Source organism: Protomyctophum bolini (assembly GCF_963924005.1).
Source record: "Protomyctophum bolini genome assembly, chromosome: 24".
NCBI lineage: Eukaryota > Metazoa > Chordata > Actinopteri > Myctophiformes > Myctophidae > Protomyctophum > Protomyctophum bolini.
In genome coordinates this window covers 14,508,221-14,535,514 of record NC_137885.1, presented here as the reverse complement: position 1 = coordinate 14,535,514, position 27,294 = coordinate 14,508,221, and the positions used below count along the sequence as shown (strand labels likewise).

The window sequence follows — 27,294 nt, the reverse complement described above, 5'->3', positions numbered from 1 at the left end:
AAACTAATTTTTTGTCCACAATTCCATGCTGCATTGATGTTGGTATACCATTAGGAGAGATAACGGGCAAACGATCAAAATAACAATTCTTATACATTCTCTCTTAAATGTGTAGACTCGTAACAATAATGTAACTCTTGCGAGCGTAAGATGAAACCAAAATGGACCACTCTTAAGAGTTAATGTTCTATAAGGGTCCATTTGGTTATACCAACTCTCCATCATTTAGCTGATGGGGACCACCTGGAACCTCCTCAAGGCCCACTGGTGGTCCCCGCACCTGAAGTGGTAAAGTGCTGAGCAAGCGGTCGCTGAAAGCCAGACTATACAGGCCCCACTCCCACGAAGGGGGGACTGTGCCTGCACCCCTTAACCCATTTAGGCCTGACGTCAAAATAAAAATAAAGTCTTCTGAAAGAATATATATATTCGCATTTTTACGATTTTTCAAAAATAGCAGACTGAGCTTGTAGGTCTGCTATTTTTCAATAGCTAAAGTATAACATAATGCTTAGTTAAAACACTAAAATGGGGTTCCCGCCCAGAATGGTTAACCAAGTTGCCCCTGGCCTGAACTTATATTTCTCTATTTCGAAAAGATATTTTAAAAAAGAGTTCAACTATAGCCGATCTACATTGACACGTTGTGAGCTTGTAGATCAGCTTTGAACTATTATAAAGGGTTTTTCAAAATGGTAAGAAATGGCAAATAAGTTTATAGGGATAAGGGGTGGCACAAGATATAGCCCTTATATGTGTCGTATTAAGTTATATCGACTACAACAGAGCCACTGACGACCCTGTTATTAACAGTGCGTGTGGAAGTGCTGTACAATTTTGAGGAATTTGTACTTTTCTTGAGTATTTCCAATAGGACTACTTTTACTTCTACTCCACTATACATCTCAGAGTCATCATCTCATATTGTACTTATACTACACACATTGATTTGAAAACTTTAGTTATACTTTTTAGATTTATATTATTATTATTATTAAAATAATAATAATAATAATAAAGACGCATTGTGAGCTTGTAGATCAGCTATTTTCAAAAGATTTGTATACATTTGAAACCTTGAAATGCATGGGACTACTTTTACTTTTGGTAAGTTAGCCTACATTTTGATACCAATACTTTTGTACTTTTACTCAAGTATTTGAATTCCGGAGTTTTACTTGCATGCAGCAAAGCATTTATATATTATATTGCAGTGTATTGATATAGGCTATAGGCTTTTTCGTTATCTGCAGGAATGAATACATCTATACATGTATACCATCCGGATTTTAAGAGCCTCTTCATTGAAGAATCGCATGCTCAGCTCACTCAGCAAATCCATGGATAAATACTAAATAGCCTTAACGGTAAAAAAAAACAAAAAAACAGAGAGGGTCGAGGTCCACACTTTATGCCTCCCGTAAAACCGATAAGAAAGACACTAACTTTGTTTTGTTTTGTTATACTGCATGTCAGATCCGGAGCATTATTGTTTTGCTTAAATGTAATCTCTCGTGTCCGTGCAGCGCACCGCGCGTTCATGGAGCGCGTTTTGGATTGCATGCTTTCTGTGCTAAAAGGAAATAGGCTAATAATATATTGTTTTGAATAAAGGCCATTGTTAGAGCAGTCAAGACATTTTGATACTTTTTTACTATACCATTATCCTCGTGGTCCACCGTCCATGACAGTCGTTCGGCTGGTTCTATACAGACACGGTCAATTAGGCCTTTGTAATCAAAACGGTTATATTGCTTTGGTCGAGAGGTGAACAAACTCGAATAAAGTATAGCCTAGCCTATATAGCCTATGTCCTTTTGACTGAAATAGCCCTAGTTTCCTTATTCTTTAGCCAAGATTCTCTGCTGATGTTTTAAAATGTAATATTTATGGACTATATAGTCTACTTTGTCACAAACTGCACACCATTTAATGGCCTATATATAGTTATAGCCCTAACGCACGTGACTATAGGGTATATGCAGGTGATATGAGTGTCAATGTTTTTATTCTTTCTCAAAGGGTTGAATTTGGTTTCCCGTAAACATCAAATTATTTTACCTCTGCTGCGTTAATTGAATGAGTCATAACAGTCATTTTGGCAAAGCTTTTGACATGTTTTTGCCTTTGCCCTATATATTCTGGCCAATTAATTTCACAATCTTTAGACCTAAATTTGCTTATTTTTTTCCACATGCAATAGCTACAAAATATGGGCGGGGGGGGGGGGGTATGCGGCAGGCATATCTGGCATGCGTCCTGCGTGTTTACGTGCGTGTATGAAAGTATAGCCTCGACAACCTTTCAAATTAGGCCTATAGGCCTATATTAACAAAAACGAATAATTAACACGAGTGATTTATTTAATTCATATGCCTACGGAGTACGGAACGACTGACGTTAATTTATAGTATTTTTATGTTTTTATTTTCTCGTTTCAGCTCTGTGTGTGTGTGTGTGTGTGTGTGTGTGTGTGTGTGTGTGTGTGTGTGTGTGTGCGTGCGCGCGCGTTGGAGAGGAGCAGTTTAGCGCTCGCCGCTCACTGCGTCTGTTTAGATCCCATATCCTGGAGGGAAGGGCTTGTTGCGACTGAGTGACAGGAGGCAAGAAAAAAAACATTTGTGTGTGTGTGTGTGTGTGTGTGTGTGTGTGTGTGTGTGTGTGTGTGTGTGTGTGTGTGTGTGTGTGTGTGTGTGTGTGTGTGTGTGTGTGTGTGTGTGTGTGTGTACTGTGTGCTATAGACTTCAAACATGTCACGGTCCACAGTGTATAGAATGATGACTTATATAGTATAATGAATGAAGAATAAAAGCCACTGGTATAGTGCCACTGTGGTCCCCACATTTGGAAAACATTGTCTCAGCCAATCACAGCGCTCTGTACCTCCGGGCTATGGGGTGCATACTCTAGCCATGCACTAACCTCGTTCTTCCCAGACCCAGGCTCCACCACACAGTGCACATATTGTAGTTTATTTAAAATAATAATACAAAAAAATGCACAGAGAAAGACAGGCAAAAAGGAGGCGGGTAAATAATCCAAGCTTGCCCGCTTGACCCAGTCAAGTCGAATGTGTGTCATGTGCGCGCGCGCGCTCGCTCTCCACCCCCCCCCCCCCCCTCTGCTCTGCCCTCTCTCTCTCTCTCTCTCTCTCTCTCTCTCTCTCTCGGTCTACGTCTCACTCACTCGCTACAGTCAAACGAACGTAGACAGTCACGTTACTGGATCTCTGATTCCTCTCAGTCCTGCTGCTCTCTCTCTCTCTCTCTCTCTCTCTCTCTGTCCTCTCACAGAACAAAAGAACCACACAGGAGAAACACGGATCCTTTCTAAAATCTCAGACTTCTCGGAAGGAACCAGGACGTCACCGGCTTCCCTTCAGCCCTGGATTCACTACTTTTGATCAATGGACAGCAATTATTCACCAGCGCCACGAAGTACAGAGACCGCATAGACAGTGAGTAGCTTATAGGCTGTGTTTTACACCTGTAATTATATTGTGTATAGGCCTATTGCTAAAAAAGAGAGTTTAATACTTTAATTGATGTAAAACAGCCTGGCTCTGGCGTGTTATAGCCTTTTAGGATCATATAGCCTACATCATCCACCCGACCCGAGACATTCGTCGCCATGCACAGCCTGCGGTGAAACTTTTTATAACGTGGGTGTTTGTTACCAAAGGACTTGTATGTCAAATTCTCATCTTCTGCTCGCCTATATGATTAGGCCAACATATAATAATAATAATAATAATAATAATAATAAAATAAATGTCTATATCGGAAACATTTGCTCTATATAAGTTTGTATACAGCATCTGTCACATGACTGCAGGGTCAGTTTAACACATGGATGAAATTTAGAGCAATTCAATATGTGATCAGTTTTATATAATAATATAATTTTGATAAATCATTTATTGCAATAATAAAGCAAACAGTTTTGCTCTGTGTGTATATAGGATGGAAGTTGAGATTGTAGCCTACCGCAATCTAGAAAATGAGCAAAAAGGCTACAATTTCTCCGAGTAAAGGTTAAAAAATAATCAGTAGTCTATACAAGAAGTGACGTGTTAACATTTAAAAAAATCCTCAGAAATTACCATGATAGGATATACATAATGTGCATTTATTATCAGCATGGCATCATATATGCGTATTGTCATAATCATTTCTATTAGACCTATAGTCATAATTATTAGCCTATTATGTTCCTAATTACAGGACGCCCTACTTAATTGGAACTGAATTTTAGTTCGAATGTTCCAGAATAATGACGACATATAGGCCTATAGGTTTATCCTATTTTTTTGTTTTGGTAGAAATTAAGCTAAAATGTAAAATAGCTGTGACTCTTTTAAGTGCTAAAGAAATGGCAAAAGCGGTGTGGTCTTCCCTTTCAGAAAATGAGATATGGTTGTGAACGGTTGTCGATATCAAAACATCTGTGGCATGTGTCTGTGTCTTTTATATAGCCTATATTTTATGTAGCCATACTTTTATTATACCCTATATAAGTTTTTCACTAACTTATATTTTCCGGAAGGCCCTCGACAGTGTTAATTTGAACAATTGGCCTATAGGCCTATATTTTTAAAACGACAATCCGAATATATTTTGCCTGTGAAATGCATATAATAACATGCAAAACTGGTTCTTATCCTAACGAGGGGCTTTTGCTTTCATGGACAAAATATTCGTTCAAATTGTTGTCCATACATGCTAAATCATTTTGATTGGTTTCATCAAAGTAGCTATAAAATGTTAAGATGTTAAAATGGGCCTATAACCTTATTAGATCCGCATGCAGTATATGGCTATATGCCGCCATCACCTCATCATAACGTGTTTTCTCCTCAAAACTCACGGCCCTGGGCTGTTCCACTTTCGCCAAAACAACTTCTTGCTCAATTGCACTGTATTATGTCTCATGTATTGTAACCAGTCGTACGACGGTGTCCCACAACGAAAATAGCCCAAGAAGCATGACGGGACACCGTCGTAAGTATTATAGGCCTATACAGCGCTTTTAGTTTTATAGGCTATACTTTCAAGTTCCTATAAAGTTATATTTAGGTATATGTTCAAACACGCACGTTTTTATTTACTTGTTATTTTAACATAGTGATTCGCGTTTCCAGTCAGATAAGTGGTATAGGCTATAGCCTGGATATCAATATTATTTGTGCATATAGTCCTGGTGGTTCAGGCAGAGGCTGCTCTGCTGTGTGAGAGATCATTATTCATACGCCGTTTAGACTGATGTTGAGTTGCGTCTCTCCCGTCATCGCTACCGCGGATTATATGCATTTGAATTTCATTTGGATTACATTTGGCACCCATGTGTGTCAGTTCAGTCCATGCATGCTGCGCAGCTTAGAGAATAGGCCTACTTGTTGTGTGGTCTCTCCTTGTATGCCTTAAGTTGTCTGCAGCGAGTAGTGCTTGAAGTGGTTGTGTGTGTGTGTGTGTGTGTGTGTGTGTGTGTGTGTGTGTGTGTGTGTGACAGTGGGGGGCATGTGCGCGACTTTGGTGTTAGAGTTTTGCTCTTATAAGATCTGTGTTGAAAATACTCTCTCTATAATATTTAAAATAATAATAATGAATATATCCTTGTTAATTTATTTATCTGCATGCTGACCATTGCAATTCCAGTGGCATATTAATGAATTGACTATATAGGTTGTAGGCCTAAACTTGGATGTTTTTCCATTTTTAGACTGTCATGGGTCCATTTCTGGAGTTAATTGAATAATTATTCATTGAAATCAATTGCCCCAGTACAGTGTAAAGTACAGTATATGCCTGTAGAAACAGAGTCAGAGATCAGTTCTGCATTGCTGAGAATTCAGTTCCATAAACACAAAATAAAAAAATAATAATAGCTCATTCAATAATCACCTATGCTATAAAAACACTTAGGCACATGACTGCAGTCAAATCCGATTTATTTCTCAAATCATGATCTTTTGGCCCGACCCTTCACACTGCATTTGCACGTGACCAGATCGGATCTGTCACAGATCTGTGTGTTCAGACTGGCAGATCTGTGCCACATCCAGATTGGAATCCGATTTATTTAAGTCTAAACACAAACAAGTCACATGGAATCCAATCTGAATTTAGATCAGGTTTACTGCGTTCAGACTGAGACAGATCTCCTGAAATCAGAGTTGAATCAGATTTGAAACCACCTCTGAATGTGGCTCAAGTCACATATTTTGATTCCTTGTGTTTAGACTTATGTAAACAAATCGGATTCCAACCTGGATGTGGCATAAGATTCAGACTGGATTTGGTTATTAATAGCATGACAAAATAGGATCTTGCTCTTGTGAAAAATCCATTTAATTTCCAGGAGCCACAAAAGATTCTCTCATTCAGAATCCATTAATTTCCATGTTTTCTTCTGTGCTATATTTGGATGTGCTGTACTTGGGTGTGGGGGTCTGTATTTTGCCATGCTCTTCTTCTGTTTGTCACTCTTGCACTCTCAGTAAGAGTGTGTGTGTGTGTGTGTGTGTGTGTGTGTGTGTGTGTGTGTGTGTGCGTGCACATGTTGACACATAAACATCAGAGTGCATGTTTGGGGGGGGGGGGTGAATTCTTTGATTAAGACCCTTACAACTAACTAAAGTGTGTGTGTGTGTGTGTGTGTGTGTGTGTGTGTGTGTGTGTGTGTGTGTGTGTGTGTGTGTGTGTGTGTGTGTGTGTGTGTGTGTGTGTGTGTGTGTGTGTGTGAGAGAGAGTGTGCATGTGTGTGTGTGTGTGTTATGGGGGTTACGTGTGCGGGTGGCTTGTTGTGGTGGAGCATTTTAATGTTAAAGAAAACATTTAAAAACAATGAGCAATGTCTGCCTTTGTAATCATGTCAAAGTGTCTGTCTGTCTGTCTGTCTGTCTGTCTGTCTGTCTGTCTGTCTGTCTGTCTGTCTGTCTGTCTGTCTGTCTGTCTGTCTGTCTGTCTGTCTGTCTGTCTGTCTGTCTGTCCGTCCGTCCTTGCATGGACAGGGTTCTATAGAGTTGCTATATTGTACATGTCATGTAGAAACAGGGGTTCCCAAACACTTTTAGATCAGGACCCAAAAGAGACATTTGGTGTATAACCGGAACTCCAACTTAAACAAATAAACGCATTGTTCTTTTTTAACGGATACCTCTGCAATTGTGAGCTATTTTAGAAATGTTTTGCGCATGATTTTCTTTTTTTAAAGGGGGGGAAATTATGAAAATCTATTTTTTTTCCTTTTCCTTTTTGTAGGAAAGGCAAAAGAAATAAACCCTACAGAATACGGATATTTACTCACAACTGATGAACAAGATAATAACAAGATAACAACATAATGTTTACCATTATGTTTGGTAAAAATATGTGCAGCATATGCTGATGTTAGCAATGCAAAAGAGGGTGAATCTTAAACATGAGTTTATAGTATTAGGTAGACTCAGTTTTTACTCACTTGAAATATTTACAATATGAAATCATAGCATTTCCGATACATACAAATCATCATTATTATTATTATTATTAGACCGTGCATGCCAGTCGGCCACCGGCCTACTTGGGAACGATGGCAACTTGGAATACCCATAGCACCCGTATTTATCTGTGTCCCTTTTGTGTATATGGAGATCTCTGTGAAAAGTGGACTGGTTAAGTAATAAATTGGCAGGTGTGGGGTTGCCGTGGCAATCAATTGGCTGAGGCAGAGGCTGGGAATTGCACAGGTGAGGGGACATGGGCTCATTAGGTCCACTGGCAGAGCCTAACCCCTTTTGTGGTGTTTCTGGACGGTGTATGCCATCGACTCAAGGCCGGGCACTGCACTCCCTGTGGTGGTGTTCCCCGTACTCTGAGAGTGTACAAATGGAACCAAATGGACCCTAACGGGTCAATTTTGTTCCATTTGTACACTCTCAGGGTTATGGGGGTCCTTGAAAATTAATTAGTATCATTGGAAACACCTATGAAGGAAGTATAGGGATTGCACCATGTATCGTGCATATCGTATCTATAGGAAGTTTGAAGGCTATAGGCTAAGGATCCATTTGGGTAAATGTTTGAGGGGCACTAGCCCCTCCTATGTCCAGCTTTGAGTGTTTGTGTAAACCCAAACATTGTGTAAACACAAACATTGAATGCCATTGACAATAAATGGCCAGCTTTTAGTGTTTGTGTAAACACAAACATTGAAGACGAAGGTGCTGAGGATGCAAATTGTGATTGGCCGGAATGAGTTGACGTATGCTGATGTGTGTTGATAAGAGCGCCCCTCACTTCACAATTTTTAATACTTTCAGAGTTCGTTCATATCGTATAGGAGCCTCTTTGTGTTTGATCACAAAGCACATAACACCACTTCCTGTGGAGCAAATACGTCATTCTGATTGGCCGATATATGCGTCACGTAGAGGTAACAATTCTCTACAGATGTGTATAGAATGTGTCCCAAAAATATCAAGAAGAGCCGAATGAAGTCAAGCATTATGCCACGTCCATTTCATGACATGCATCTTGCCGTGGGGGCTGTGGTACACATTACGTGTTTCTCTGCGTTCCTGTCACCTCGTACGAGACTTCTGGCTCAACATCCCTCTTTTCTCCTCCAAGTCTGGTAATAATTCCCCCTCTTCATTAATTACTGTAATATTGCTCTGGTTAGGGTGTGTGTGTGTGTGTGTGTGTGTGTGTGTGTGTCTGTGTGTGTGTGTGTGTGTGTGTGTGTTTGGGGGGGGGGGCACTCTATATAATCCGCCGCCTGTTTTTCCAAGTATTTTGAAAATGTGTTTATTAAAAGCAGACTCAACATCAGCAGAGGGTATAAAATAGGGAGGGAGGGAGGGAGAGAGAGGAGGAGGTGTGTGTGTGTGTGTGTGGGGGGGGGGGGGGTGAGAGAAAGAGCGAGAAAGAGAGAAACAGGAGAGCGAGGACTCAGAGTGAGAGAGGGAATGTATGGGCGAGAGGGGTGGTGTGAGTGGGGGGGGTGGGGGGCCGAGAGGGATCTTGGTTTATAGTCTGTTAAGATTTACAAGTTTGCCTGTATTCAATGTGATCGGCACGCACTTCACAATCCTGAGTGTTCATTCAACTCTGAGTGCAAAAAAAAGGGGACATAATTGTACTGTCGTAGCCTCTATTAGCCACAGCAGTGATATGTGTGGTGGCTGGAGCGCTCTGCGCTCTGACTGACTGCACATGGGGGCGGAACAGCCCGGAGGTCTGTGGTCGGGGACGGGGAATGTGCCCAGTAATCATGTGATAATAGATCGATCAATAAATTAGCTAGGACAGCATATGGCCTGGACAGCCAGCGAAAGGCTGTTAAACATGGGAGTCATTTAACTGACTGTCTCTTATTCCGTTTCGAAGCCTGCAGCCCCTTTCCAGGCCTGCTCTGGAAGTTTGGAAAACTCACGCCTGAAACCGAATCGGCTTGCAGTTGATTTGAAAGTTAATGTAGATACAGCAACTGGACATATTATACATATTATGTCAATGTCCATGGTGCCTGTTAACACATGATGCAACTATTATACAGGACCTAGTCTTGCGTTTACCAGACTGTTGCCTCTCGCAATTTACAAATGCGGAGATTGTTGAATAGTTGCCTGGCTATTGGCTACGCGAGACTAGTATACAGTACCTAGAAGAACGCACCTAATGATTAACACAATCTGTACATAAAACATCTAGAAACGTCTTAGGGATTCGAACCGAGCTGTACATAAAACGTCTAGGGACGTCCTATAGCGCATCCTCAATGATACCGGGGCGAGATAAGAATATTCTGAATTTTTCCTTTTTTTGGGGGCAGTTCGCTTTTCGGCTACCGTATGCTACGCTTTTTTTAAAATGTGGCTCGCTATGAGCTTGTAGATCTGCTATTTTTCAATAGCTAAAGTATCATCATGCATGTCAATATTGCTGTCCCAGAGAAGAAAATCAGATTCCATGGCCAAATAATGGATATCAAACTGTGTGTCAACAAGAAAAGGATCCCTCTCAAAGGGTAATTTCACCGCTGGAAGAAACTCCAGTCACTCAATGTTAATAGTATAAAAATACTAAGTAGATAACAGTAGCACAATTTGAAATGTGCACCCTGTGGCCAAATCATGACGTCTGTGTGTTTGACTATAGGGTTTGACTGGATTGCCGAATTCCTACAATGCCCATAATGCTTTAGTGCACGTTGCCTCGTTGTGGAGAGGGGGGGAGGCTGCATGGAGGTGTGACTTTGTAGTCCAGGAAGGAAGTGAGACCACATTTTCATGACATGTTTTTGGTCATGAACATGACTATATATAAATATATATATAAAAACAAACTTTTTTGTATTGGTACAAAACCCATGCAGGAAAGTGTTTATTGTGTCCTAAACATCATTAAAACTAGAAAAAGTGCCCTTCTTTGTTTGGCAAAAATGTTTAGGAGCAATATAAAAATATAAAAATGTGTGTGTGTGTGTGTGTGTGTGTGTGTGAGACGCGGCTTGGACTGTTGTAGTGCCACCATGAGGCTGATTTGAAAACTGTCTGACTATAGAGAGACTGTGTACCAATTTGCGTGATGTTTGGACAAAATCTGTAGTTGTACTGTCCAAAATCTACTGTCTCTAAAACATACTCTCTCCCCATAAGCTCTGGTTGCAAAAGGGGTGAATTACGTGTTGGGGTCCACACAAAAACATGCCGCTGCACGTTTAACCTTAAGCGTTGCGCGAAAGGTGAATGTTTCAGTGTGCTCTAAATAATGCCGGACAAAGGGGTGCATGGGACTCAAGTGTTGGTCAGCAGGTGGGAGAGATGCGGCTGGCCCCTCACTCCTGATTCATACATGGCTGTTAGGGGTGTGCCAAATTGCCAATATATCGATATCGCGATATATTGTGATACTTCCTCCCGCGATTGTATCGTCCTCCCAGCAATATCGCAATATATCGAATATTCGTGATATTGAGTAGCTAGTACTAGTAGTATAGTGCCCATTGTTGTGGACAGACAAGTTGTGAGCAAGATGCAGAGTTGCATTCAGTGTTTTACTGTTTGGAGGAGGCAAGATTCATGTACTTATTGGCCAGTTTGTGACACAAAAGAATATTTTGATACGTATATCTATTTTGGAATAAATTCATAATTCCAGATCTTTGCCTTTTATGGTTTTATGGTTTTCATTTTCGGTTACAGATATCGTGATATCTCTTGCAATATATATATATATATATCGAATATCGCAATATATCGAATATCGTGATATCATTATCGAGGGCCGCAGATGTCGTACTGTGAGGTACCCATATCGTCTCACCCCTAATGGCTGTGCGTCTTGTTGTGCACTGTCACGCTGCAGCACATTGCATATGCTTCTAGATTAGCCGTATCTTCTGCACGTTGCCTGCGGGCAACCGAGTGTAAATCGGGCATCGGGGCACTACACACAACCTGGGTTGACTCTCAGCGGACCCCGTGGACTCAACCCTGCAGCGCGGAGCGTTGGTGTGCGCTGCTGAGGGAGTGTACTGTTCTCGTTTAATCATGCTGACAGTTTCTGGGCTCTGCGAGGGGGTCCCTTTTAAGTTAAAAACTGTGTTTTGCGAAAGGAAATAAACACTGTTCGTTTCAACATCATTCCAAGCATGTCGACCTTCTTGTGCAGCAGTGTGAATCAGCTTTTTCACAACCAATGGCTTGGGGATGCAAAAGTGGGCTGTGAGGCATTCTGGCGGGGTCAGGGACTCGGGAATAGTTAGATACACGTATTTTAATTCATTCAATTCTTGGAGATCTGCTATTTTTTGAAAAAATTGTGGCACAATTGAATATATATTCTTTCACAGTGAACGTTTTCTTTAAAACAAATAATGTTTATCGCACGATTTTGCAACCCATTGTTTCACCCAGTGTCAATTATCTGATGCTACGCTTCCAAGCTGCTTCTTTTCACCTGACAGGGGAGAGTTTCCCCGGCCGGACGTAGCGCGTGGAAGGAACACGGTATTCCGACCGGTTCCTTTCCCCTCCATCAGGCGCCCCGGCTGGCCAGGGGGAGGTAGTTTAGAGTCAGACCAGGATTACTGAGGCTACCTACCCTAGGGCACACGCGGGGAGAACATGCAAACTCCACACAGAAAGGCCCTCTCGCCAACCCTGCCTCAGGTATGAGCACTGTTGACACGGAGGAGAGAACACGCCCCCAGCGGGAATCGAACCCAGGACCTTCTAGCTGTGATGCGACAGTACTATACCGACTGTGCCACTGTGCCCCCTCACAGTGAACGCAAATCTTTGCTTCTGGGGACATATTTTCAGATGTCGGTCCGCAGCCAAATACATATAATTCTAGAGGTTCTTGACTTGAAAAAGGTTGAGCACCACTGACATAGAAACATAGGTTTTTCAGAAAACTGTCTAGAAGCCTTTTTCCTTTTTTTTTTAGAATCGGCCTCAGGTCTATATGGGTTAATAATAGTGTTACCGTATCCACGTTCTCCTTAGTGTCTGTGAGAAAGGCCCATGACTCATTTTTGGATCCAGAGCATAAAACCTTATAGTTATAGACTTAAGTTCATGTCATACAAAGTGATTTGTACATAAAACATAAAAAACATCTGACAAGATTAAAAACCAGTGGCAGTCATTCACAGCAGAGAGTCAGATGGATTTGTAGCAGGCGACGTGGCAGCTTGACAACAGCTTACATGTTCAACTTCACAGAGAGAGGGAAAAGCGGACTTGATTGAGGAGGTAATATTTCAGCCCCGGGGTAAGACCAGTTAAGAACCACTAATGTAAATATTTCGTCCCCAAACATTTCTCCCTTGCCCTCGAGAGAGAGAGACAGAGAGGGTTGATTTAACCCCGACAGTGTATAAAATGAACATGTAACATTGAGGCTTTAACTGTACAGGAGTCTCTTGACGAGCTCAACGAGCCTGGTTTCCTCCATACTGCATGGCTATGGTATTTTGTTTGTGTTGGACGGGCCTTGTTTTAAAGGCAGCTATTAATTTTTGCATGTGTGCTTTATTGTAATCATGTGCCACTTTCAGGCCAGATCCCTGTGTCGTTTAAAAAAACCACACTTTTTGAGACAAACGACGCAACGAAGGAGACCTTGGTAAAGAAACACATTTCACAATGCGTTTGACCACGTCGCACAATGATGTGAATTATATACAATGCATGATTAAATCTGGAAAATCACAATTTAAAACATAGTGCCGGGGTTCCAGCACTAATGGTGCGTTCGCAAAGGGCAGATGCAAAGAAACAGTCTACCTTTCATTGTCAATGCCTGTGTCCCTTTTATGCCCATTCTTTGTCAGGCATGCCCAAATATGGAGTCTATGCAGATGTCAGAACTTCATTGTGATGTCAGAACAGGCCAGTTCATATATGGAGATATTGGGGTGATCAGGTCCAGCGCAGAGGCCTTTGTGCTGGTTCTGGACAACCGGCTATCGGACTAAACACTGGGCACTGCACTCTCTGTGGTGGTGTGGAACGCGCGTGTCGAATTTGAAGTCGGAGGGACGAACGGTTCTGGACTCGTTACGTGCATTACAGACGTACACACAGAGACTTGGTGCATACAGATAGATTAGATATAAGACAACGCAAAAGACCAATACTACCTATACGGAATGCATTCTTCCAAGGCCAGCATTTGAAAACGTGACTCCTACTTTTATTAATTGCATCGACGGTGCAAACTTCTAGACTGTACTGATGAAGCGCTAACACTTTTGTTGACAGGAAACAGACACTTAGGTTATCATAGCAGGCGATCATATCGTATCCACTCTGAATGAACTCCATAGTACTGTATTTCCTTAAAGCGGACCCAGCTTTGTGAGAGACCAGCCGCGGGCACCAGTCAGTCAACTTTATTTACCCAAATAAAGAGTTTGTGATTCACTCCAGATGCCCGGGGCTGTACTGTTTGTCGGCTTGCGGTCGTCTCCGCCTCGTCATCTGTAAATAAAAAATAATGTGTTCAGCATGGGCTTAGGGTGGGCAGTGGGGGGGGGGTAAGGGTCGGGCGGGCAGAGCAATGGGGTGGAGAAGGGGGTTCGAACAAATAGACCTGTTGATAGAGCAGTCGAACCAGGGGAGGTTTTGTGACTGCGAGTCCCTTTAATGTTGACAGTGGCTGTGCAGGGACTGGGAGGTCTGGTGGGCTTTAATGTAGACTAACTTTAGTCTTGCTTAACAACAATTTTACAATACACTAAATCAGTTGACACGTTGGACTCATCTCCATCACAGAGGGATGAACATTTGTGTGGTAGCTTCACTTTTGACTGTTATATTTTTGTCACATTGAGAACTAATAACATTGACACGTTAACAGGCATAAAAGGAGAGACGGAAATGATAATGAGCCATGTGTAATGAGCAGCTTATCACCCTGCATTCTTTGTTGCCCGAGTAAATCAGCATATCTGCCTGAGCTGTCTTCAGTTGGATAAGAAGAAAAGCCAAAGAGAAGAGCATTATTGAACAACTTTTAAGTTAATGCTGTCAACAAGGAACTCCCTTGGCAAACAAAACATAATATTTCATAGAGATTTTCAACAGAGTGTGGGGAGAGATTTGGCTCAGAAAAAGGAAGTTGATGCACATTGAAGGTTTTCTTTTTTCCACTATATTTTGGTTCCTTTGCGCAGCTCGGATGAAAATCAGGATTTGGTGACAAGTCCCGGAATAGATGCGCTGTGATTGGCCAGTATAGTCACTTGAGTGGCAGCGTGGCGTAGCGTGCCTTCCGCACTTCCGCCCCCCAGAGTGTAAATTGTTCCGTCCTCCCAGTCGACACACATGGCTCCACTGAACTGCAGCGGCCAATAAGGCGTCTATTTGTTTTTTAATTATATCTATGGTTATAAGAAGACAAAACCCACGAGTGAAAACCTGTCCTCTTCCTGGTGCTCTTGCATGTCTCTTCCTAGGTCCGCTGGGGGCTCCCCCTGCAGGTTGGAGGGGCATGGAGCAGAGAGGGGAAGGCGGAGGCGGCACACGGTCCCCCAGCCTGCGGGACAGCGTCAGCCCAGAGGAGGTGAGGGAGAGCGGGGAGAGCCCGGACCCGAGTGGCCCCCCTCCGGGCAAGACGAGCCGCCTGGAGGTCAACGGGAGTCCGACGGGCTCGCGGGCACGCTTCAACGGCACAATGCTGAGGCCACTGGGAGGTGGGGCAACACATCGTGTACATAGTGTACAAGTGTGCTAGTTTAACTCTGAAAGGGTATTAATACTTTCTGAGTTATAGGAAAACTACTGAGCAGACTCTACCTACCTATGTTTGTGAATTATGTGCAAGGGGACGCACACAATGATCGCGTACAAAAACATCAGCGTGAACCCAAAGTAAGCGGCATTTATTTAAATGTATACCTATAACGGATATATCGCTTTAAACACAATATTGTGCAGGAATGATGAGGGGAGAGAGAAGACAGAGAGAGAGAGAGAGAGAGAGAGAGAGAGAGAGTGGTAGCAGACTGGAGGTGGTTTCCAGTGGTTAATGAGAGCTCTGTCTTTGAACTGTTAAAAACCACAGCGCGGCGATATGGAGGGGAGAGGGACCACACACACACACACACATACAGACTACAGACTGCCGCACATGATCTAAGCGCATGCAGAAAGTACATGCAAAAATGCACGGTCACAAGTCGCATCAAATAATCACCTTACCTTTTGTACATGTATTTCTTTTACATAACAGAACCGTGTGTGTGTGTGTGTGTGTGTGTGTGTGTGTGTGTGTTCATTAGTATTTACAAATGGCAGTATTTACATCTGACACAGCTTGACACTTTCAATGTATGATGCATGGTATGTGCACACACAGAATGCACCCGAATGGAGTCAGACCACGGAAACAGAAAACACATATATTCACTTGCTGCATATGGAAAAAAATAAAACACACACACACACACACACACACACACAGAAACACACACTTCCACAAACACACACCCACCGTTCTCTCACACAGTTGACCGCACGATTGTCCCACAAACAACGCGCAAACAATGTACGTGTATATACACTAGTATACAGTACAGCAGACACACACACACACACACACTAACACGCACTATACCACACACATACACACGCAAACAAGTATCCTGGCCTGCATGCATGCATGCATGCTCCGTCCCCCCTTCCACACTAGCGCTCTTCAGTTGAGTTATTGGCCGATAGCGTGCGCGACGCTGAGAGCTACGGTTTTGGCTGGGACACGTTTGTCATTGCCTTGTCACTGGGTTGATTGATAGCTGTTGAATTACACATGCAGGCCCACGTGGGAGGGAGGGAGCACTGCACCCAAACATTGGTGGAAAAAAGTACTCCAATGTTTAACTTAAGTAAAAGTATTATTACTTGTAGATGTACTCCGTTACAAGTGAAAGCTCCGTATTAAAAATGTACTCAAGTAAAAGTATCGGACTATCGGCAAAATGTACTACTAAAAGTTAAAGTACTCCTATTGCAGAATGTCCCATTTCGCAAGTTCAAAATGTGTACGGAATCTTTTTTGAAAATAGCTGATCTACAAATGGCCGAAATGTACAGTATGGTTGAAGTGATTAATGCATGTTTTCTAATCTAAATTAAAATCTCCAAAGTTAAGTAAAGTTTTCAAATAAATAAAAAAGTAAAAGTACTGAAAATTGGAAATACTCCAGTAAAGTACAGTACTTAAGTATATTTAAAGTTACTTTCCAGCACATGTGGGAGGGAGCCAGAGCACTAGCTAAGCGAGCAGTTTGGGAGCTCAGAATAGTGCCGTGTCGGTTCCTTCCCCCCCACAAAATGAAAACGTCGCAATGCCTCGCTGCCCAGGTTTGTTTACGCATGTGCTCCGACGGTGAAGTCGAGCGCGGATAGGATATTTTATGGCGTTGAGAGAGAGCGCTTTTTTCTTCTTCCTGGATTCGTCATGGACTGTGACAAGAAATACAGTTGAGCAATATTAAATGACGCATTTTTCAGGCTCTTTGAAAATGAACTCTCCGTCTTTCTCAACCTCTGTATTTATCTCCCTCTGTCACTTCATCCACCTGTCTCTCTCTTTCTGTCTCTCTCTCTGTCTTTCTCTCTGTCTTTCTACCTATACCGACCTCTCTCTCTCTCTCTCTCTCTCTCTTGCCCTATCTAACTTTCTCTGACACTGCATCTCTCTCGCTCTCGCTCTCTATTCAATTCAATTCAATTCAATTGAAAGGAGCTTTATTGACATGAGAAAACATATAAAAGTATATATATGTTAATGACGTTTAGAAGATTTAGAACACTTTCATGAGGCTTTGTGTGTTATTTATGGTTTTAGATATTTTAGATTTTAGCAGTTAACCCAGTGTCTTCTTTCCTGGACTACAATTCCCATAAAGCTTTGGTGCAATGCTCCTCCTTGTGGATAGGGGGATGGCTGTCTTACTGAGACAACATGTAGTCCAGGAAGTAAGTGAGCCCAGTGTCCATGACATCAGAGACACTGGGCTCACTGCTAAAATCTAAAATATCTAAAACCACATATTACACACACAAAGACCCCCAGGAAAGTTTTCTAAATCTAAAACGACATTAATATATATTTTTGTTTTTTTGCAAAAAGGGTGAAGTGTCCCTTTAACACTTTGGGTAACACTATCATTTTCTGGCAGAGATAGTTATACGTCCATATAGGAGAAGTTAGCTTTATACTTTTGAAAGTTGGGGTATTTCAATGTTTTTGCATGCATTTAGTATAAAAAAACATTTGCGACAAGTAGCAGCAATTTATCTCTCTCTCTCTCTCTCTCTCTCTCTCTCTCTCTCTCTCTCTCTCTCTCTCTCAGGGCTGATGATTCCAGTCTACTGTGTGGTGGAGCAGGCGGACATGGCCTGCGATGGGGAGGGCCGCGGCGACAGGCACGCAGAGTTCGTGTTGGTCCGCAAGGACATCCTCTTTACACAGCTGGTGGAGACGGCTCTGGTGGCTCTGGGCTACTCGCACAACTCGGCAGTGCAGGCACGAGGTGAGGCTGCAATGTGAAGGTGGTGTGTGTTTGCGTGGGGTGGTGAATGATGGAGACATGCATGGAGTGTTTCCAAAGTGCTTTTTACAATGCATTTGTTACATGGGGGGCTGTGGCTCAGGAGGTAGAGCAGTTTGTCCGATGATCCCTGGGTTGGCGGTTCGAATCCCGGCTCCTCCTGTCCACATGTAAAAGTGTCCTTGGGCAAGACACTGAACCCTGCATTGCCTCCAATGAGTCGGTCAGTGTGAGCTCGCCACTGTCGGTGTGTGAATGTGGCAAGTGAGGACACTGGCGTCGACTGTTCACCGCTTCACCTCCCAATGTATGAATGAATGAACCATTGTAAAGCGCTTTGAGCACTATAAAAATGCAATTAATTATTATTATTGTTATTCATACACCAGTGGCGGAGGCAGTGTTCAGTGTGTGGCCCGATAGGATGCTTAGAAATGATGCTAGGAGAACGTCCTGCTGGATTCCCGTTAAAACGAACCCGTTGCAGGAGGTTATAGCCAGGTTTGGGTTTTGGACTAATTCCTGTCGGACTGTTAGTGCGTCGGTCCAAACACATGCACCCCTGTTAGGGGTTACGTGTCTTGTTCGGGGAGGCTATAGACTATAGCATACATGTGCGGCTGGCGGCCACATACAGGCCCCCACCTTCACATAATGTGGCCCGCAGGTTAATATCAGCATACTGATATATTAATGCTTTCAGCTGTAACAATTCCAAACAGGCAAACATTACATCCGCTTTAATTACATGAAATGGACATTTTCCGGATTCCAATTAAAAAAAACAGCAAAACATAATTCATGATTTGAATTCAAATATAGCAAAAATAGCCGATCTACAAGCTCAAAACGCGTCGCATTGTGCTATAGATGACTCGTTTTCCATGCCATAGACTCGTGTTCGAACCCAGGTGATTACATCGGGTTCTCATTCAGGGGGGGCAAGGTCAAGGGCTGGTCAATGTACCATTATGATATGTTTATGTACGTATGGTACGTATGTTTAGCCCAGCCAGCCTGCATGGATCCCAGAGGCTTATCTTGCATGGCCAACAGGCCGGGGCATTCCCCTTTGGCTTTAGCAGTAGATGCTTGGTTTACCACACGGGGGAGACCCTAGCTTGAATCCAGCTCGCTACATTTACAACGCTAAAACCAGTAAGCATGTTGGCAACGTCACACAGCAATACACACACCCACACCCACACACACACCACACACAAACACACACCCACACACAAACACACACAAACCCACACACACACACACGCGCACACGCACACACACACACACACACACACACACACACACACACACACACACACACACACACACACACACACACACTTGCATTTAGTACAGAAAAGCATGGCAAGTTGTGAGCTTGTAGATCTTCTATTTTCGGTGTGCAACTATATGTTATACTGTAAATCAGCATAAGTCCAACCCTATATCCCACTGGTTCCCAAAGTGGGGTCCGGGGACCCCCAGGGGTCCTTGAGAGAGTTCCAGGGGGTCCCCAGCTAAATGATAGTTTGGAAACAAATGGACCCTTATGTGTCTGTAACTCTTGAGTGTACAAAAAAAAATTGTACACTCTCAGAGTTAAATGAAAAAGTTTGGGAACCACTGCTACCACTACTGGAGTTGTGTGCGATTCATTTGCATTCATTTTTAAACTGGTGTTTCTGTTATGAGTCTAAAAAATAATAATGTTTTTTTTTTGTGGCTTTCGCCTTTATTATATATATATCTTATGGACGGACAGACAGTAGGCTGACAGGAAATGGGGAGAGAGATGGGGGGGAAGACATGCAGTAAAGGCCGTCGGGCTCGGGAGTCGAACCCTCGGCACACTGCCAGACTGGATTACCAGCCAAGGTGCCTGGACCGCTGATGCCCAGGCCCTGTTATGAGTTTCTGATGTGATTCTATAATGAGGCGATGAAGCAGTGTCATTTAAAAAAAAATTAAACGGGGTTGACTTTTTTAGCGTGAACAAAGCGATCAAACTGAATACGAACGAGGCTTGTCCGAAGTAAATAAATAATCGCGACACATTTTCGTAATATTGTTTATTCCCTTTTGCTCCATGATGTGTAATGACCTTAACTCTAAACATCGTTTTAAAACCACGAAACAGCCATTTATCTTGTGAGGGTTAGGGAAATTGTCCTCTTAATGTCTATATATAAAATTCTACTACTTGTGGCGACATTTGGCCCTCTCAAGTATAGTAATACACAGACACACACACACACACACACACACACACACACACACACACACACACACAAAGGAAGGCAGCCCTCACATTCCACCACTGTCCCGTAAACACAGGGCTCCGCGACCAACGAACCAAGTGGACCAACGCCCTCTCAGACCCGTCCCCCGTCCCGTCCCCGCCCCGCCTCCCTCCCAGATGGACATGTTTTTTCGTCCAGTGAAATGGGCTTTTTCTTTCTCAAATGAATAATTTCTGGATGGAGTCATGCATTTTTTCCCCCCTCAGTGTGGTCACAACCAAAATTATACACAGTGCCTTCTATTTTTCCTCCTATACAGATTCAATTGTGTCTTTCATAACTTTGGCCAGGGCGGTATTTTTAAGCTCCCTTCCTTGGCACGGGACCTTTTTCTTTAATTAACTTAGACACTATAGCTGATTAAAAGGAGCCTATCACTTGTTTAGGGCATGTGTTTTGGGTCCCAGGGTTTTATGTGGACTAGAGGGTGAATTCTTGGGCAGCAGGAATCGTACTGAATTAAGCCCGAGTCTGTATTTTGCAGTACGTTCATTTGATATTTGATTTCAGTTGGCCAGCGTCCTCGCTCAGGAATAATTCCTAATTTAAAGGCTCGCAAAAAGCCTAATTGGATCCCAAAATGAACCTTCCCAAAGCGTATTTTTGGAACTCGCGCACCACATGCAGGACAGTTAAACTTGATATATTTTTGGCACATCAAGACATGCAACGGACAAGGGCAAGTTAAACACTTTAGCCTCCTGCATTCCCTGCTTCATGAATAGCCCGGTCTGTATAAGAAGATGACCGTGCACGCAACATTCAGATTTTGTATTTTTATATATTTGTTTATTAGATGTATAGGTTTCTGTACTGTATTTCCTACATTGTCGGCCCCAAACTACCTGGATTCTGAACTCCTGCATGAAAAAGCAAGCGTCTATCATTTATCCAAAGGTTTGTACATTTCCATGTTTGGCCCCAATGTAGCCTGGATTTGAACCCAAATTTACCACATGAAAAACCAAGCATCAACCACTCATGCAAAAAGGATGTGTAAACATGGCATGCAGTCCAATTCTGAAATAAATGAGTGACTGGAAGGGCTACCAGTCATTAGGTACATAAAGTATCATCAATCAACAAGCAATCAATAGCTGATATGTTGAAATAAATCAATATAGTTCAGTTGTCTAGAAACACGCTTGCTGTTTTAATTGTTTGATTGGATTAGCTAGATTTATTTGTGGAAGAGGGAACTAAAATGTCTATCCACTTATCCCTAATGTAATTTTTTTTATATATATAATGCAGGCATCTGCTGGACACATGTTATCTGTCTGTTGCGATGAAAAATACAATACGAAAACAATGACCTTATAGCATTCTTGCAGTGTGTCAACATCAAAACCACGCTGCCATTCTGTGGCGTGTTTTGGCTTTGTTTCCCTGCCTCCGTGCCGATTTAAAAAACTTCCTCTTTGATTAGCTCAAAGAGGCTGGGCTTTGTTCTGTCACCCCCGCGTCACCCTCATTCTCATGTGATAGAGGCACATACGCACACGCGCACAACATGTGCATAGGCATGTACACTATCGTGTACATGCAGTGATGCACGTATAAATACAGTACATACAATGTGCATTGTAGACGGACACACAGATATAGGACAGAGAATCATAAACACACATACGGACACACACACACACTCCAGGCTGGCAGGCCATGCAGGTCTGTGTCTGATTTAGCCGATTTTAATGCGATTAGGACTGTTTAGATTTGCCGTTCCAGCCAACAATCTTGTGGAGGGCCAGGGGAATGCAAGCGCCTCTCTTGAGCACACAGCCTGCAATGATGCTCCGAGAGGAGGAGGAGGTGGAAGGGAAGGGCATGAGAACGGGACAGAGCTTCAGGGCACACGTTTTTAGCATTTATCTTAGTGTATACGTTACAAAAGAATTGGCCAAAAAATTTATTTCGAAAACAATGAAAGGAGAGAAAGAGCAACAGACAATATAAGATAACAGATAATATTGTACATATGGACTGTGTGCTCTTACAATAGCGCCAGAGTATTTATGTCTTTGGCTAACTTTCTCTCTATGTGGACATGAAACGACGAGTCACAGAAATCCGTGTGGTCCAAGTATCTCTCACCATTCGAGGCCTGTATACTTCGCCGTGTGTCAAACAGCAAAAAATAGCTGATCCACAACGCTGCTGTGAGCTTGTGGATTTGCTATTGACGCTGCAGTCGAACGCTTCCGCCTTTGCTATGGCCAAATATACGCATTCAGGACGGGAACCCCTTTTGGTGTTTTAAGCATTATGTTATACTTTAGCTATTGGAAAATAGCAGATCTACAAGCTCATAGCACGGCACCGAGTGCAGCGCTACAAGCTTGTAGATCTGCAAGGGGGCGGGACTGCGACGCTCTATAACGGTAGGCTGCTAAAGAGCTACTTCCCCACGACAATCGCACCTGTGAACGATCAGGCCCAGGCAAGTCAATAAACGCTGCAAATGTTGTGATCGTGAGTCGGGTAAATGTGTGTGTGTGTGTGTGTGTGTGTGTGTGTGTGTGTGTGTGTTCCAGGTATCATTAAGGTGGGTGGTTGGAAACCGATGCCCATCCACTACCTGACGGACGCACCAGAGGCCACTGTGGCTGATATGCTACTGGACGTCTATCACATGGTCACCCTACGCATCCTACTGCACAGGTACCTGTGTGTGTGTGTGTGTGTGTGTGTGTGTGTGTGTGTGTGTGTGTGTGTCACCGTAGCAATAACTTTATTGCCTACAATCCAATTGCCCCGTATTATCGCTTCTGTGATATGAACGGTACAATTAGATCATTTAGATCTTAAATCATTAAACTGGAAACAGTTACTGTAAGTTATAAACCAATCAGGAGGTTATGTCATCGCATCGTTCAGTGATGTTACAGTCTTGACATACACTCATACAGTATCACACAGTTCATGAATTGCGACGTGCGTGTGTCCTCTTAAGTCTGTTGAGACTGATTTATATGGAGTTTTGCGTCGACATCACGCTCCGAGAATTGCCGATCTACACAAGCCTGTAGATCGGCTATTTTTGCTAAGCGACACCCTCGTGCAATTAGGTCTAACTCGGGCTTCGTACATGCCTGAGACTAGACCCCTGGAAGAATATAGCCATGCTTTTGCAAGTGCTAAAGTAAAGTAAAGACCATACTGAAAAACCTCTATATCTCAATGAGCATTGATCTTATAGTACCTTTGCACTGTACATCTTAAAGCCGTGGTTTTCAACCAGTGGTCCTTGAGGGGGTTCCAGGTGGTCCAGCTAAATTGAGAGTTGGTACAACCAAATGGACCCTTATAGATCTTTAACTGTACAATGAAACCAAATGGACCCATACGGCTCAATTTGGTTTCATCTTGCGTCCTCAAGAGTTAAATTATTGTTAAATATCTGCATTACTTAATTTACAAGAAGTCTACCAATTGGAGAATGTAGAAGAATTGTTATTTTGATCAACGTTTGCCCGTTATCTCTCCTAATGGTACCAACATCAATACCGCATGGAATTGTGGACAAAATATTATCCAACGACATCAAAATATGCAAAGTTCAAATGGTGGTCCGTGGCTCAAATGCAGAATAAATAATGGGCCTTGATACGGAAAGGGTAGAAAACGACGGTCTTAAAAGAGTAGTACACCCCAGAAAAAAATGACTTATTTTCTATCAATTACACACCAGATGAAGCCTTGAATTCATGGAGATTGCTTTAGTTGTTGTTGCGTTTCTACATAACGATGCATTTAAATGTCGCCCGTGCAGTTTTGCCAGACTGGAGGACCTGCCGTCGGAGCAGTGGAACCACGCCACGGTGAGGAACGCCCTCAAAGAGCTGCTGAGGGAGATGAACCACATCACGCTGGCCAAGGAGTGTCCGCTCTCACAGGTACTAGTCTGTACTGTGGTCTATACCGTCAGTTAGGGAGATGAACCACATCACGCTGGCCAAGCAGTGTCCGCTCTCACAGGTACTAGTCTGTACTGTGGTCTATACCATCAGTTAGGGAGATGAACCACATCACGCTGGCCAAGGAGTGTCCGCTCTCACAGGTACTAGTCTGTACTGTGGTCTATACCGTCAGTTCACAAACCTTTTCATGTCAAGGACCCCCAAAATGATACTCATTAGCCTGCGGACCCCCCCATTTGAAAAGATATACCAAGAACCCCCATGAGAGGAGATTTTTATGGCTCATTTCAAGGGCCCCCGGTTTGACCTGGATTAGTCTACGGACCTCCGTTTAATGGCATTTCTATCTCTGGGACCCCCAATTTATATTGCAAAATCCATTTGGTTCCATTTGTACACTCTCAGAGTTACAGACCCATAAGGGTCCATTTGCTTCCTAACTATCATTTAGCTGGGGACCCCTGGGGGTCCCCGGACGAAATTCCCCGGACCTGAACCAATTTTCGCCCTGATGAAGACCTTTCATGGTTGAAATATGTTGCCTTTTAATTAAATAAAGGCTGTTCCTCTTTTTACTCTTGATTTTTTTTCTCCAAATAGTCTCATGATTTGGAATGACCCGTGTATAGTCATAGTCCACGGACTTAATTTAGGAAGCTGCATACAACCGAAAAAGGTTAGGCTCCCCAAACCGAACAAACGTTGGACAGACAAATGTAATTTCACACTTCTGTGGCTCGCGCTCACAGCTCGCTGTTGGCGGGGAGCGGAGACTCTCTTAAGCCATGTGTGTAGGCTACACTACAGCTGGCCCGTCTCTCTTCCCAAACTACCGCTACATGCTTTTCACTTGCTAGTGCTGACAGAATGAACTTGAAGCTGGCCTGAATGAATGCACAAAACAATTCTGAACGTAGCTGAGCTAAGTATCGGTATACAACATCCCGGAGGCGCTGAACAGACACATTTTGTTCTGGTCTCACACACCCGAACCTCTGAATGACGTCATATCGTAGTCTGGACCGAGCTCAGCGGAACCTTTTCTAGTATGTATTGCGTTTAAGTATGACAGACCAACGGTATGGACCTAGCATTCCATACATACAGCCAAGTAGCATCACCGAGGATAAAATCACAATAAAGCTCAGGGGGCTTTTTTTCAATACCTTGGGTTTCTATCCAGCTCTGGACATGTGGTGCATCTCCCTACAATTTACTTTCCAATGAAGTAGACAATACATACCCTTCCCTGCGAGGGCACCAGGAAATAATTCCCCATTCTTTTTCCCCATAGACGTTTCAAAAAGTGTTTATTTAAAGACCTTTAAAGACTCGGACAAAGCCAACTCGGTAGGTGACAACTCATGACAATAAACACATTTATTTGGGCCGAACAGATAATTAGAAAGACGAAAAAGAAAGGGCAGGGTATAACAAACTTTCTTTTGTTGTTTTTCTTCTTTCTAATTATTTGTTCGGCCCCAAAAAATGTGTCACCTGCCTGAGTTGGCTTTGTCCGAGTCTTTAACCCATTGACGCCTGGTGCAACGTATACGTTGTTCTACCCTTGATGCCGGCCGTGCTCTCTGTGTCTCATCAGCTATTGCTATACATGTAGCAACATAACTATTTAAAAAAAAAATCATCAGAATTTGAAGGTTTTCAGAAACCTTAGGTCAGGCCCTAGAAGGCGTTCCCAGATTCGGCCTCAGGCATCAATGGGTTAAAGGTCTTTAAATAAATACTTTTTGAAACGTCTATGGGGAAAATGAACAGGGAATTATTTCCTGGTGCCCTCGTCATTCTGAAAGGGGGCGGGACTGCAACGCTCTATACTATATAAAAAAGGAAAATACCATGGCTGTTTTGAGACTTATTGTAACCTTGCCTGAAAAAGTAATCTTCATTCGTAGCCAGAGAGAACGTTGGCAAACGTAATGGTTCCAGTGACATAGTTGCTTCGTCAAGAACTAAATGTTCTTTTTACCTCTGGGAATCATTCACATGCACACACACTGTGTGTACTGCACCACATGTGGCTGACATCGTTTCAGTACGCGCTCGCACACACACACACACACACGTGCACACACACACGTGCAACAAACACAAACACACACCCACATACATGTGTGTGAGTGCGGGCGGCGTGCGCACACGTACACACACGACAGACGCACACGCACGCACACCGTCACATGGGAAACTGAAATGATTGAGTCACACTTCAAACACACACACCCACACACACCCACGCTGTCTGACGCAGACACCCATGCAGAAGATGTACACACCGATAAACCCACACAATCACAGATATTGCTGACGTGAATGGGACCCACGGCAAGCAACCACACAAACACACGCACCCTCGTGTGTGCGAGCGCGCGCACACACACACACACACACACACACACGCACACGCACACGCACACAGACACACAGACACACAGACACACAGACACACACACAAACACACACACACACGCACACACACAAACACGCGCGCCTCAATTATCATATTTATACACACCCTGCAGTCATTACTTCACTGTATCATTTAGACCTCTGATTTATATACAGTACTTAGTCACGATCTAATTAGTAATTAAGGGGAGTGTGTGGGTGGTGTGTGTGCAGCCTGACTCATCTTGAAAATTCATCCTCACATTTTCCCATGTACTGGTTTGACTGGTCTCTTATAATGGGCGGCACACATCTTTGCTTTTTTCATTGTGGCTTTGCATGTTTCTCTTTTATGATCCTCATGTCTGTCTAAGCTGGCTATCCATCTTTATTTACTTAAAATTTATACTGTAGGTACTAAATTACTTAGGTGTGGACATTATGATGAATTACGACGTTGAAAGTGCTACGCTGTTTAGCCGCAGAGCATGTTGTTATATACTGTATCCTCGTCTGATTTGATTGTAAACGATTGCTATCAATAATTGCTATACTATTCAAACGTGCCTAATATTCTGTGGTTAGAGTGTCCACCCTGAGATTGGGAGGTT

General features: G+C 43.0%; 1 protein-coding gene across 2 annotated transcripts in view; it reads left to right on the top strand.

Moving 5' to 3' along the window:
- The first annotated feature begins 3,203 nt into the window (after positions 1 to 3,203).
- The window catches only part of LOC308311985 (DNA-binding protein SATB2-like), a 43,823-nt gene continuing 19,732 nt past the window's right edge, over positions 3,204 to 27,294 (top strand). The window contains exons 1-5 of one of the 2 annotated variants that reach the window (XM_080758814.1): positions 3,204 to 3,457; positions 14,950 to 15,186; positions 17,851 to 18,030; positions 22,892 to 23,018; positions 24,130 to 24,253. In XM_080758814.1, the coding sequence (XP_080614940.1) occupies positions 14,985 to 15,186; positions 17,851 to 18,030; positions 22,892 to 23,018; positions 24,130 to 24,253 (633 nt within the window). In that variant the 5' untranslated portion in view covers positions 3,204 to 3,457; positions 14,950 to 14,984. Of the gene's footprint in view, positions 3,458 to 12,056; positions 12,155 to 14,949; positions 15,187 to 17,850; positions 18,031 to 22,891; positions 23,019 to 24,129; positions 24,254 to 27,294 lie in introns of those variants that run through there. The other variant, XM_080758815.1, reaches the window with a different exon arrangement.